The sequence below is a fragment of the Sabethes cyaneus genome, chromosome 1 (assembly GCF_943734655.1).
Source record: "Sabethes cyaneus chromosome 1, idSabCyanKW18_F2, whole genome shotgun sequence".
Lineage (NCBI taxonomy): Eukaryota > Metazoa > Arthropoda > Insecta > Diptera > Culicidae > Sabethes > Sabethes cyaneus.
The window spans coordinates 107,199,494-107,214,671 of NC_071353.1; the positions used below are offsets into that span (position 1 = coordinate 107,199,494).

At 39.7% G+C, this 15,178-nt stretch overlaps 2 protein-coding genes and 1 long non-coding RNA gene across 3 annotated transcripts in view; all 3 read left to right on the top strand.

Annotated features, from left to right (window-relative positions):
* Window positions 1-1,173, top strand: LOC128746067 (calcium uptake protein 3, mitochondrial-like). The gene has a single exon (XM_053843118.1). The coding sequence runs from the start codon at window positions 1-3 to the stop codon at window positions 1,171-1,173; it is 1,173 nt and encodes a 390-aa protein (XP_053699093.1).
* A 1,264-nt stretch (window positions 1,174-2,437) lies between these two features.
* LOC128746068 (uncharacterized) overlaps window positions 2,438-15,178 on the top strand; it is a 30,462-nt gene continuing 17,721 nt past the window's right edge. Inside the window, exons 1-3 of the mRNA XM_053843119.1 lie at window positions 2,438-2,534; window positions 2,624-2,786; window positions 2,845-2,969. Coding sequence (XP_053699094.1) covers window positions 2,484-2,534; window positions 2,624-2,786; window positions 2,845-2,969 — 339 coding nt within the window. The 5' untranslated portion in view covers window positions 2,438-2,483. The remainder of the gene's footprint in view (window positions 2,535-2,623; window positions 2,787-2,844; window positions 2,970-15,178) is intronic.
* Window positions 2,939-3,718, top strand: LOC128732601 (uncharacterized). Its single transcript, XR_008411819.1, has 3 exons — window positions 2,939-3,032; window positions 3,093-3,264; window positions 3,330-3,718. It is a non-coding gene; the product is annotated as an uncharacterized LOC128732601 (long non-coding RNA).

Sequence of the window (15,178 nt, forward strand, 5' to 3'; positions counted from 1 at the left end):
ATGGCTTCTACTGTGTTAAAAGCAGCTTTTTTAATTGGAAGCGGTTTTGCGACCGCCCTATTCTACACTAGAATTCGAAAAGTTCAGGAAAACAACCGATGCACCACAAGCAACCGGACGACAGCAGAAGCGGAAACGGCGATTGCTGATTTGACACGCAACGAGCGTCGGTTTTTGCAATTCGCTTCCGTCGAATACGGGTGGCAGATTTACATGACACCACAGGACTTTTTGCAGTCGGTTCTAGAACGATATCCTCTGCCTTGCCTTAGACGTCGGATTCTGACAGATAACGAGGTTTCGCAATTCCAAGCCGCTGTGAGTCCGGTAAGCCAAAGCAATGTCAATTTCTTTCGAAATGCATCCGATAAGGGTATCATTTCGTTTATGGATTACCTGTTTTTGATTTCGGTACTAACTCGGCCTGAAAGTGGTTTCCGCCTGGCTTTCAATATGTTTGACATCGATGGTAACCACCGGATAAATCGGAAAGAGTTTTTGGTAGCTCGAAAACTGCTGGGAAATTCCATCCGTCAACGTAAAGTTAATGTCGACGCTAGAAAAACGCTAACGCAGCTCGAATACTCCACTGCGATGACCACTTTGCAGGTCCATTTTTTCGGAATAGAAGGTAGCGGTTCGTTGTCATACGAGGAATTTCATCATTTCGTGAAAAATCTTCAAACCGAGATTCTGCAGATCGAATTCGGACGATACTCGCAAAATGGCGTAAGTATCACAGATGAAAATTTCGCTAGGATACTGTTGCGGTATACACATCTCGAGCCACATCATTATGAAACAATTATCGGGCGATTAAGCAGTCTAGAGAATCATCACGAAGTATCTTACGAAGAGTTTGAGCAGTTTTGCAAAGTGCTACGCAATATGAAAGATTTTGTTCTGGCAATGCGAGTTTTCCACTCGCTAAATGGCAGTATTTCGCGAGATGAGTTTTCGCGAGCCGTAACTATATGTTCCGATTCAGTGATGAAGATCGAACATCTGATCGATATCGTGTTTGCCATGTTCGACGAGAACGGTGATGGTCGGATGTCGTACGATAAATTTTTACTTGTCATCAAAAACCATTTCCAGTTTCTGAACGACCGAAGGTTAGTCGGCTGGAAGGCATTCAAACGCTGCTGCCGGCGAGAGATACGTAGAACCTAGGAATATTAGTGAATAAAAAACTGTAAACTGAATATGTATGGGTTTCACTCACTATAAAGATTTGTATTAAATAAACATAACCACGTCACAATAGTTTGCGATAATAAAAACAAAAACTGCTATTTCGAACACTGGCAAATGTAGGGTAACCAACCTATTTCGGACCCCACCAGCTGCTGTACATAATTTGGGCACCTCCAGTTGATTTTGCTGTAAGTGTCCAAATTATGTACAGCTGCCGATGGGATCCAAAATACGTTGGTTACCGTATTGAATTATATGGCTGTTATGCAATGATCCTTCAGCTTATGGAAAAAGTAGAGCAAACTCTTGTTCGTATGGGCTCTTACTACACTGAAACGAACATCATGGTAATGCAAACTATGTTACCAATGTAGAAAATACCATTCTCATTAAATAGTAAAATTAACCATGAGCTGTTCGGAATTACTATGACATACTTATATTTTTACTATGAAAATGGTATAAATAAAAAGATTTATCATTACTTTTTACAAGACTAAATTTTTAAACCCACTCTGAACATGGTATTTTCTTCAGTGATAGCAAATTTGCATTTGTTCGCCATTTTGATGAAAGCGTTGCAACAGATTCGGACAGAAAATTTTATTTTGCATACGAAATCCGGTATAAAATGAATGCAAATCAGGTTGAAATAAGTGTTGACGACTACATGGCTGACCCGCTATTCATTATCGGTAAGTAGTATGAAACCTTCGTTGAAATGTAAATATATTATATTTTAATTTCCCCACAATAGAAACTGAAAAAAATCCGGAACTACACAAACTTATAGTTGATGAGTGGGAATTGGATCCAGCCATTTATGCTATTTTAGTTGGTAAGATATATTTTGTCTACAAATTCAGTCATGCTTAAATATCGCCATTAAAGGACATGGAATTACGGTAGAATATTTAAAACTATCGGACGAAAGAGCACTCGAAGATGTTTTTTCGGTTGCCAAATGGACAGGGCATAAGCATGCTCTACGTAAAAAGCTAATTCAATGGGAAGAAAGCGCACTATGTCCACAATTTCCGTCCAATACAGAAATGCCTATGGATGTGGAAAGCTGTGTGTTACCCGGAGTATCAGAACACAAGCTACTATCAACTAGTGTGACAATTCATTTGCTCAATGATATTTTGAATCGTAATGAAAAGGGCAAAATAATAACCGAACATTACCAAATGCACAACAAATTGGATTCTGAACAACGAAGATCTTTGGCTCATACTATCGTCGATTATTACATTGCTCGTCGCCGCAATTTTCCGCTACCAGATATGGCACGATTCGCCCAGCTCATCTCTGAACGTTTTCCTCCGGAAATCCCGGTAGTTACCATAAATTTAATTCATAAATAAATTCATCATGAGCAGCTAAAAAAATATACGTAATTTTAATAAACATTTTTCATTTTTAGGAAATCTACTATAATCCACGAGACTATAAGGCGAACAAAAAAAACCCATCGGGTTTAATTTATGATCGTTTCCACAATAGACACAAGAAGACTTTGGTTAAGAACAAGCGTGTAAACGTCTTGCAAAATTTGCATTCCAAAGCATTGGAACTTTCGGCTGCAGGTAACCTTAAAATTACAATAATATCAAAGTACAATTAAACAGTATATTTTTTACACAGAGGTTGAAAGACTGACGGCTTTCAGAAACTGGATGCGTAATAATTCAGAACCCGGCGAAAAAGTTTTTCAACAGTGGAAAGAGTGCTTTTTGCTGCGTCTTAGGAGTATTCTAAAAGACGAAGATGTAAATAAGCAAAATACCATTCAAGAATGGCCAAGATTATGTGATAAAAATGGATACTTATTGGTAATTATAAGTTAGTGCAAATATAGTAATACTAATACTAATTAAAAATCTTTATTTAAGGTTGATTGCGATTTTGACATCCTACACGAGGGAATAAACAAAACAAAAAATCTGTTTGAAAATTGGGAGCAGTTCGCAGTTCACTTTATAAAGTACATTCAGATAAGCAACATAAAAGACCATTTCTCTCTAGAGCTTGTGATGTTATTGGATGACCCAAATTTACCTCTAGGTATATTTGGTAATTTATGAATATAATGCATATGTATGTATATGCCTTTTTTCTTGTATTTTCAGACTCCCGTGACTACATTATTTGCACTGTTTTCCATGCTATTCTAAAGCCGGTTAGGGCATCGAATAAAAAACTACCAACGATTCTTCAGGCGCAAATTGACGTATGCCGTATATTTGATACTCAACAGGAGTACAAAAAGGCGCTCTGTGATTTGCGAGAAGAGTTTACTTCTAATAACCAATCATTGTCACCTAGAATTTGTGTTATTGGAAAACCTAACCGTTTCGAATCATATTTCGTCGTTACGAAATCGCTGGAGTATCAGCTCCCTTCTTTTCTACGTTGCCTGGATGTTGTTCTAAAGCTCAAAACTATCCTTGGTTTTGAGTATCCTGAAAGCTGTGAAATTTTCTGGTGTTTCATCAGTCGATTTTTTTACAATATTGACTACATGCGAAAATCGAAGAACACTCAGTTGTTACAGTTATTAGCATATTTGAGAGAGCACCATAATAAACTGCCAACTGTGCAAGGAACCGTATGATAACTTTCAATATCTTCTCGATCATTTAACTCTGCTACATGGAACACCATCAACCTTCAAGTATAAATGTTCGATTTGTATACCAACAGCTTCATTCCAAGATGTTTATCGTTTCAAACGACATGTTAACATGCAGCATGCCGATGTTTTTAAGTGCAACGTCGACAATGAAAATTACACACCTTACCAAGAGTCACAGGAAATTTCAAATACAGAGGAAAATATGCCAATTCTTTGCGATGTGGAGTTTTCTACAGGAGCGTTGAAAAATGACGAAACGGAAAAGGAGAAAATAAGCGAAGAGAAAATTTTAGATATAAGGCATAGTCTACGAAAATGTATTTTGAATTTCACACTTAACCTACATAGTAAAAAAAATCTTACACGAAAAGATGTACTCGATCTTCAAAGGGATATCTCCAGAGACATTGTCGTTCCAATATGTGACACATTGAACTTATTAGCACCTATACCTGAGGACCCCTGTTTCCAACAATTATTAGATGATTTGCGAGACCCGTTTCAGTTTATTGCTTCAGAGCAAAAATTTAAAAGCCAACTTAAAAATATGCATCTGCATGATGCACCAAAAAGTGTAAGTTACAAGGATAAAGAGGAAAATATCCGTTCTAAAAGTTGCCTGATGCCAATCAAACATCAAATCAAAAAATTTTTCGAGACTGGAAATATTTATGAAGAGACAATAGAAAATATGCGCAGATTAGAACAGGAAAACAATATAGCAAATGTTGTAAACGGAAGTCTATGGCAGGGAATCAAATCAAAATTTGGCAACAAAGCAGTTATTCCTTTTTTCTTATTTTCGGATGACGTAGAAATAAATGACGCAATTGGTGCACATTCAGGAACTCATAAGGTATGTGGATTGTACTATAACTTTCCAACTATTCCATCACACTTTCTATCACGTTTGGAAAACTTGTTTGTCGCTGGGTTCGTGAAGTCAAAAGATATGGCAGAGTTAGGTCCATCCGAATCATTAAAGGAGTTAATAGCTATTCTATGCGATTTAGAAAGCAATGGATTAGAATTGATAATTGCTGGTAAAACTATCGTAGTTAATTTTGTATTAGCAGGAATACTTGGAGACAATTTAGGAATGAATTGTTTAATGGGATATGCGAATTCTTTCAACTCTTTATATTATTGCAGATTTTGCAAAATAAACAAGTATGATTCTCAAGAAATGGTTTGTCTTAACCCTGACATAAATCGGAATAAAAATAATTACTTGGAAGATCTAGCTAAAGGTTATAAAGAGACAGGAATTAAAGAAGCGTCCGGTTTTAATCAATTAGTTTACTACCACGTCGCTGATACTGCAATTGTTGACCCAATGCATGACCTATATTCACATGGGATATGTAATTACGATATAGCTCTCGTTTTAAACTACATGATAAAAAATCTTAATATTTCATTGCAAACTATAAACTACCGAATTCAAATGTTTGATTACGGCGACACTGAAAAACGAAATACTTTTAAAATAATCACAAAAGAGCAGATAAAAACTACTAATTTCAAAATGACTTCCCGTGAAATGATGCTTTTCATTCATTATTTTCCATTAATCTTTGGTGAACTAATTGCAGAGAATGACGAAATTTGGAACTTCGCGCTTTCATTGGTTGAACTTGCTGATCTGGTTCTCTTACCAAGGTTCAATGAAAAGTTGTTAGAAACTTTACAACAACAGATAATCTACCACCATACACTCTATAAAGATTTATTTGATAAAAAACTAAAACCAAAATATCATATACTGCTGCATTATCCAGAAGCTATAAGAAAAACAGGGCCACCGCGGTATACTTGGAGTTTTCGTTTCGAAGCATTTCATCAAGTTTTTAAGAGGTATTGTAGAAACATTACGTCTCGACGCAATATTTGCCATACACTTTGTACAAAAGCTAACTTAATTTTCTCATATAATGCCAGTCACTCTAAATTCTTCGAAGAGTTGCCAGTTATAAAAAATTTCGTTAAGATTAAACTCATTGATATGCACTATTTTCCATATTTAAACTTAAAAAGTGATTTTTTGAATTCTTGCTTCTATGCCTCCAAATCAATATCATATAAAGGAACTATGTACAAAGTTGGCCATTTCCTCACAAGGTCGTCAATGGATTTTCAGAAAGTAGAGCTATTTGAAATTATAGATATACTGATTGCTAATAATGTATTATACGTAGCATGTCAGCAGTGGCAGGTTTCAGAGTACACACATCACTTAGCATCATTCAAAGTAGTTGGTAAATACAATAAATTCAGTTTGACTAAAATTGACTCATACGATGGGCCACCTATTCATCTGTATAATGTAGAGAATAAGAATTATATCAGAATTAAAAGATATTTTTTGTAATCAATTATATAAAAACAATATTTAAAATAAACTACTCTGAAATAAATCGCTATCCTTTCTTTTATTAGAAAATTAATAATTTCCTAAATATATTACCTTTGAATGGTATTTCAGGTTCACAACAATGTTTAAAATTACCATACTCATGGTTGTTATTACCATTCAATATAAAAAAAATCATGGTAAAATATACCATTATAATACTATGGGATACTCAGAATTACCATACCGTCATGTAGGTAAAAGCATGGTAAAAACAACGGGAACCATGGTCTAGTCAAGCATGGATGCTTTTCTGCAAAAATTCACTGTTGCATCATTTTTAATTTTACCCCTTAATATGGTAACAGTTACCATGATCTTTGTTTCAGTGTAGGCAGTCTGATAAGTACCTGAAAATTCTAAGAGATGGCATTAGTATTCACTAATGTGAACCATTTATGTCGAGCTTGATCCTTCAAATAACGCCTGTCAAAACTTCAGCCATTTACCAAAAACGAATTCGTGTGACGACTTCCCAGCTTAATTTGGCATTATTTTCGCGTAAGCCGACCGAGTTTTTGCGCCGATTCATAATTAATGGATGAATTCTGGATCCATTACTACACTCCTGAGTCAACGCAACAAGCAAAACAGTGGGTTTTACCGGGCCAAAGTGCTCCGAAGCGTCCGAAAACGCAACAATGGGTCGGAAAGGTTATGGCCTCCGTATTTTGGGATGCACATGGCATATTATTCGTGAACTATCTTGAAAAAGGTAAAACCATAACCGCAGCATACTATTCATCATTATTGGACCGATTGAAAATCGAAATCGCCGAAAAGCGACCGCATTTGAAGAAGAAAAACCGCTTTATCATCACGACAATGCGCCTGTTCATGCATGCTTAGTTGCACAAGCAAAATTGCATGAAATCGGTTTCGAATTGGCCTCCGCTACCGTATTCACAAGACCTGGACCCCAGCGACTATTACTTGTTTCCTAACCTGAAGAGATGTCTCACCGGTAAGCGTTTTTACTTTTAGCTCATAACTGAAACAGGCGTATTTTGGAGACCTTCCGATCCAGTACTTTTCGGACGGTATAAAAAGTTAGAAAATCGTTGGACTCGCTGCATCGACCTAAAAGGAGAGTATATTGGAAAATAAAACTGACTTTGGCCAAAAAAACGTCTCCGTGTTTCATTTTTCAGGTACTTATCAGACTACCTAGTATTACAGTCAGAGATGGAAAATCAGTGATTTTGATCGAATCTGAGAGTAATCACCACACGCACAGGTCGTGGGACTAACTTTTCCTTTAAGCCTCGTAAACGGTGTCCTACATCAAATTGCATCATGGAAAAGACACTGTAGAAAATTACCTAATTGACCGATCCTTTTCAAACTTTCAGACAATAAAATATAACCCATTAATGCTTTTGGCATATTTATTTCATTCAACTTCAATACCATAACCGAATGCTCGCACCTTACGCTTAAATCCACTAATAAGGTTCTGTATCACATATGGCTGCAGCTTCTTCTGTACGAAAACTCGCTTTTTCTTCATCTTTTCCTCCGATTTGACCTCCTTGGGATACTTACGTAGTGCCTGCTTCATAACGCTGCAGGAAGTGCGCCTTGACGTAAGTCTCAGCATCCATGATGAGACAATGAGGCTTCGTTAGCATATGGGTGTACAGTTTCCCGGCCCGTGATTTTCCCACCGTATTTTGCCGTTCGTCATGGGTTGAGCCCTCCGCACTTTGTACGTATGCATAAATAACTAGTCAAATAAAGAAACTAACCACATCCCTGACCGAAGCATTGGGATTCCGCTTAAACGCTTTCACGACAAGCGTGTGATCCTGATCACTGATATGATAGAACATCTCTTCTAACGGCATTTCTCCTTCCGTTCGATGCTCACCTTTGAATGCACGATTCCGAGTTGTTTTCCGATGTCCTGATGAGAAAGTTAAGCATTTTCCAGGTGCTTGCGCAAAATCTATCCGCGGCGTTGCTTTTCAGGTGACGCGATTTTTTCCAATTTTTGAAAAAACTGACAGTGATAAAAACACTTTACACTGTATTTTTATCGCTGTCAGTTTTTCGAAAATTGGATAAAATCGCGTCACTCTAAACTACTGCGACCCAATTTTTTCAAGAGAAAATATCCAATGAGTAATTTTCTACAGCGTTGGCTTGCCCAGGTCGAAAGTGATTTGCGACTTCTGAGACGATTGGGAAATTGGCGACGATTGGCCCAAGATTGTGATGAATGGAGGCAACTTCTTGAAACAGCACAAGCCACTCCATCTCTATGCTGCTGGCGTTTAAGAGTTTTCCGCTGAAACATTTTCATTTCTCTTCACATCGACGCGACGAGTCGGCAACATAAAAAAAAATAAAATGTTTCTGCTGAGAACATTATATTTATGTAGTTCGAGTAGATCGATATTTTCATCACAGTGAAAATTTTTTTGGAAGGCACCGCACAGTGGCGCTCCTCCATACAAAGCTTGGCCAAAAGTCAAAAGTTACTTCAAATCGGCTGAATATAACATCTTTAACTAATTTTGGGTCACTGATTTCAAATTTGGGATCAGAAATCAAAAAACTGATCGCTCATTAGGGTGGTTCACAAAATTAAAAAAATAATAGTTTCGTTTTTTACTTATTTCATTGTGGTTTTTGTTTTTGAGATGGCAAATTTTGTATTTGCCGTTGAAAGCATAAAAAACTTGTATCATAATGCATTAGGGTGGTTCACAAGCCATAAAAAAATTATTACAAAAAAGAAACTTTAGTAAATTGCGATATCCACTAAGCTCGTTCAAACTAAAGAATTAGCTCTTCGAAGCCCCATCGTAAGGTATCTTCACTATATAAAAATAAATTCAAATCAGTTCAGTAATTCAACAGTTACGAATTTTCAAAGAAAGAAAATTGATCAAAAATGATGATTTTTGGCATCATCCTAACTCAGAAAAAGACACCCTAAGCGCCAAGTAAAAAGTCAGGGGTCTAAAATTTTCCGAAAAGAAACAACTACACAAAATTTGAACAAACACGAGCATTTTTAATTGGGGCTTTCGTGGAATTCTCCTATGGAAGAGAAAATCATTCCTTCATGTAAGAAGAAATCACTTCTAATATACCCGCCAAAAAGTCGATATTACTTCCTTAGCGCAGCAAAATTTCCTATAAGATGCATTTAACGTGATCGTTTTCTGACGTTTCCCGCCATACTTTCTTGATCGCCTAATATTGGTGTTGAGTTTCCCATACATTTTGTTTGGAAGAACAAAATATCATTCTTCAACATGTTCAACATGTTCAGACATTTGTCAAAAATTCATTTTAACTTTAAACTGGCTAGAATTTTCAGGTTAACCTCTCAAAGTATTCCAGAAAATGATAAAAATATAATAATGGAAAAAGCTTGAAATTGTATTTTTGACTTTTGGCCAGCTTTGCGCCATAGTGCACCGCCTAGGCCCCTCCTAGGGAAATTTCCTAGCTACGGCTATGATGCAAACTAATCTAGAGACTAGAGACTATTTACTCCATGCCAAGCAGGGCATCAAGCAGGGAACTGACTGATTTATTCCATGAACTTGAGAGCATGCATTCGGTAGTGCTCCGGCAGAAAAAGAAAGATGAAACAAAAACTATAAGGTATACAGTCCTAAGGGTTGTACGAAAGGGTGACGTAGGCCTATGTTAACATTATATTGTAATATTATGATAACGTAGCAAGAACTAATGCAGACTGAATTTCTGGCATGTGTATGTTCATAAGTATCTATCGCCTCCGGGTTGGCTCATTCTAACAGTGAGCAGTTGCGCTACGGAAACCGCTCGTGAGGTTCAGATGTTCGTTCATTTCTTATTGGTGAGTGAATTAGCGAAAATTCCGTCCCGGAAGGCACATAATTATCATGACATTCGAGCTCCTAGTAAATGTTTCACGATAAATGTGAATATCATCCATCAATCAGCCTTTTTGGCCTTCAGCATCAAGTAATAATTGAAGATAAAATTGAATTTTCTTTCAGTTGAAAATATCTCTTCGATGTATCAGCAACAGCCAAAATTGTTTTAGGGAATTTTACAGTGTTGTAGCTTAGTAGTTTGAAGGGAACGCCACAAAAGTAGCATATATTTAGCGTTTTAGGTACGATAAACTAAACATTTTTACAAGAACGAATTGCAGATTACGTAAAATTTTATTTAATTTGTTGGTGGCCCTTAAAAGGGCCATTAGTTACAAATAATAACAAAGCCAAAGCAAGTTCAGCGCAAATATCGGAGGTCTTTCTCTTTTGGCATGAATGGCAACCAGAGGGGTGGTGTGGGTGTCAAACTACATACATTGTCCATGTCCCACCCTTTGGTTTTGGTACTTTTGGTACGCAACAACGATCGAACTTTAATGGTGGTTTGAAATACTGTTTCTTGTGATTCGTTGGCTGGGCGTCCTGAAGGTAAACCGAACACTGCAGTAACTACTGGCCGTAATGAATGGTGTAGATAATCGGCCACGTGGAAAACGCCGTGCCCACAATGCTGTCTCCGTTCCGGAAAACTTTCCGATTTGCTGGTTCGCATTAACGGCTTCAATGGTTTAACGACTTTTAATACCCGTTACTGGTGGTTACGATTACTTGGACGAACTGGCGAATAAATCTTCCACACGCGAACACTTAAATGCGCGACCACTAACGTGGCTTCTGTTCCGAACGGACGTCCACAGCCAACTCCCTTTTTGTTCTCGATTCCCTTTTCTTCGTCGTTACCAAGCCGGACATGCGGGATGTTAGACGTTTCCTCCAGGGGTGGGGGTCAATAGGGGTTATTCACAGTTAGTTTGTATATTATACAATAATTCTTAGCTTTTGTCCCTGTCGTTCTGCAAAACTGCGTAGGTTCGTTATGTCGTAGAGCGAAACAATTGTTAACGATATATCACCGGTAACAAGTAAGCGTTGCACACTATGAAGTATTCCACGACGCACACATATAAAGGTTTTTTGACATTAGCTGAGGCACTCGCTGAGGCTGTCTGCAGTAGGAGTAATATCAACAACATCAAATTCCAAACTCCCGGATCCCCTCCTCCACTCTTTGCTCCCCTACATAAGCGATCCTCAGCAAATGTCATTCTCGTTGGTGACGAAACCGCAAATTACTTCATACTTGCCACACTCGCTCGCATGACAGTAGGCATCGTTTGCTTCTCGTTCGATTTACAACATTGCTAACAAGTGATTGTTAACTGTTAACTGTCGTTAAAAGTATCCAACGCCTCCTTACCGCTCAAGTAGCACACTTAAGGTCCATCTAGTTAAAACAACCGGATTACGACTGAAATTAGTCATAATTCGGTTACCACAACTATTTTGTAACAACCATGCTAGTAGGGGGACGGCATTGGTAGAGAACTAATCTAATAGCATAAAAAGGCGAAAGAGTGACAAAACACAGAAAAGTGACAAAGGAAATAAAAATAAACTAACAAGTTGCAGCAAAGCAAAGCTAATTAAAATAAGCAGGTGTAACAAAAAACAAAGCACATCGATATAGAAAAACCGCAGACAGACATAGAATTATATTTAAAAACCACCATATCGAGCCAAAGACGAGCAACTATTGGGAAGAATCCAGTTTGTAAGTGCAGTATACTTACTTACTAACTTAAGTGGCTTACCATCCTAAGACAAAGCCTGTTAAACAAAGTTTCTCCATGTAACTAGGTTGAGGGCTACCGCTCTCTTATTCCTCGGACACCGAGTACTCTCCGCCAGATCTCGCTCCACCTGGTCTAACCATCTTGCTCGCTGCGCTCCTGGTGCGTCCTGGTCGTTCCTACCGGATTTGAGGGGAACACCATCTTTGCAGGGTAGTTTCCCGGCATTCTTGCAACATGCCCTGCCCATCGCATCCGTCCAGCTTTAGCCACCTTCTGGATACTGGGTGCGCCAAAGAGCTGTGCACGGTGCAAGAGAGTTCATGGTTCATCCTCCGCCTCCATACTCCGTTCTCATATACGCCGCCGAAGATCGTGCTTAGCACTCGTCATTCGAAAACTCCGAGCACTCGCAGGTCTTCCTCGAGCATTGTCCATGTTTCATGCCCGTAGAGAACAACCGGTCTAATAAGCGTCTTGTATAGGGTGTACTTTGTACGGGGACTTAGTCTGCTCGACCGCAATTGCTTCTGAAGCCCATAGTAAGCACGACTTCCGCTGATAATACGCCTCCGAATCTCATGGCTGGTATTATTGTCCGCCGTTAACAGTGAGCCAAGGTAGACGAATTCGTCGACTACCTTAAACTCATCGCCGTCGATCAATATACTACTGCCCAAGCGGCGTCGTTCGGCCTCGGCTCCGCTGGCCATGTACTATGTACTATGTATTAGACGTATTTACCTTTAACCCAATCTTTTCTACTTCGCGCTTTAGTCTGGTGTACTGTTCAGCCACCGCCATAGATGTTCTGCCGATAATATCCATGTCATCGGCAAAGCAGACGAATTGACTAGATTTGTTGTATATCGTGCCCCAAGTGTTGATATCCGCTCGGTTCATAACACCTTGTAGCGCTATTTTGAACAGCAGACATGAAAGACCATCACCTTGGCGAAGCCTTCTGTATGATTCGAATAAACTTGACAATCCACTCGAAATCCGAACACAACACTTTGTATCAGTTTGATGAGCTTCCTGGGGAAGCTGTTCTCGTCCATGATTTTTCATAGCTCTTTCTGGTTGATGGTATCATATGCGGCTTTGAAGTCAACGAATAAATGATGCGTGGGAACTCTGTATTCACGGCCCTTTTGGAGGATTTTCCGCCGATGAAACCGGCTTGTTAAGTTCTTACAAATCTATTCACAATTGATGATAGTCGGCGGAAAATAATTTGGGACAGCACTTTATAGGCGGTATTGAGAACGGTGATCGCTCGATAGTGCTCACAGTCCAACTTGTCGACCTTTTTATAGATCGGGCAGATAACCCCATCTTTCCACTCTTCCGGTAGCTGTTCCGTATCCCAAATTGTAACAACTAGCCGGTGCATACAAACGGCCAGCTTTTCTGATCCCATTTTAATAAGCTCCGCTCCGATGTCATCTTTCCCAGCTGACTTGTTGTTCTTTAGCTGCATGATGGCCTCCTTAACTTCGCCTATCTTTGGTGCTGGCACCCTCTTCCCCGTTTGTTGCACCGTCGAAAGCGCCTTCAGTTTGTGGTAGAACTTTCGCGTTTCCTGAGAACGATGCAGCCGCTCCAACTCTGCATACTCTTGCTCTTCCAGGTAGCGCTTTTTCTTCCGAAGGATTTGGTTTCGCTGCATCTTCTTCTGTTTGTGTCTTTCCACGTTCTGATGTGTGGCAATGCTCATCTTGGCCGCCCGCGCTGCGTTCTCCTCATCCATCATCCTCCTACATTCATCGTCAAACCAATCGTTACGCTAATTCCGGCTCATAAGCCCGATGGAGCTCTCCACCACACTGCTGATAACTGTTTTGATAATGTTCCAACAGTCCTCGAGAGGGGCTTCGTCCAGCTCGTCCTCTTCGGCAGCGCAGCTTCGAGTAAATGCGCGTAGTTTGCGGCGACGCCTGGCTGCTTTAGCCGCACGAGATCTAACCGAGGAAGGCGTCGGTACCGGCTGTTGTTTACAACGGAGAATCCATCACTAGGTAGTGGTCCGAGTCAACGTTGGCGCTTCGAAAGGATCTGACGTCGATAATGTCTGAGAAGTGCCGACTGTCGATCAAAACGTGGTCAATCTGTGATTCTGTCTGATTTAGTAACCTCCAGGTGTACTTGTGATGGATTCTGTGCTGGAAAAAGGTACTACGTACGGCCATGTTCTTGGAGACGGCAAAGTCGATAAGTCTAAGGCCCATTTCATTGATCCGCTGGTGTGTGCTGTACCTTCCAATCACCGGTTTGTATTCCTCCTTCTGGCCGACCGGGGCATTGAAATTCCCGATGACGAGCTAAATATCATGTTTTGGGCAGCGGTCGTATTCACTCTACAACTGCGCGTAGAATTCATCCTTGTCGTCATCGGTACTTCTGAGGTGAGGGCTGTGCACGTTGATGATGCTTATATTGAAGAATCGGCCCTTGATTCTCAACCTGCAGATTCGAGGATTGATTGACCACCACCCAATCACCCGTTTCCGCATCTCGCCCTTCACTATGAAAGCTATACCCAGCTCGTGTGTGTTGCCGCAGCTCTGGTAGATGGTATGTCCATCTCTGAACGTACGTACCGTTGAGCTCTTCCAGCACACCTCCTGCAGCGCTACAACGTCGAACTTGCGGCTCTTCAATACGTCGGAGAGCACTCGAGTCCCGAGTTTCCAATCCATAGTCCTTTTTCATCGCGTGGGTCTATTCTGATTGTTCCAGTAAGAATTTCCTTGTTCTTCGTTCCGTGCTTTAGTATTTTTCGTGGTGACGGCTTGCAAAGCCTGCTACATCAACCCCCTGTTTCGCCGGAGGGCCAACGAAGCTCGAAAGAGCCCTCCTTTCCTGTCGGCATGCGACCTTGGCTTCCACCGGGGTTGGTTACCTGATCTCCACCAAAGTTGCTCGTATCCCGACTGGTACCACGAGGAGGTAAGAATAGGAGTTGCTGAATAAGAGGCTATGAACCACTGTAGGGTCTATTTTATGCCTACACGTGCACAAGGCACCGACGGTACACATTATTCAGCCGTTTACCAGCCAAGTGCAGCATATGCACCTAATTTGTACCATATAATTAATACAAATACAAATAATACAAAAACCAGTAAGTCCAAACAATACTGTATGCACAATTAGAAATCGTTACTAAATTCTGATTAACTTAAACATTATGTAGTAAAACAAATTGTACCAAAATCCAAAACCAGACAACACTGGAGGCTAAAAGAATTTAGACAAAGACTATCAACACTTTGTAAGGAACAAACAAATTATA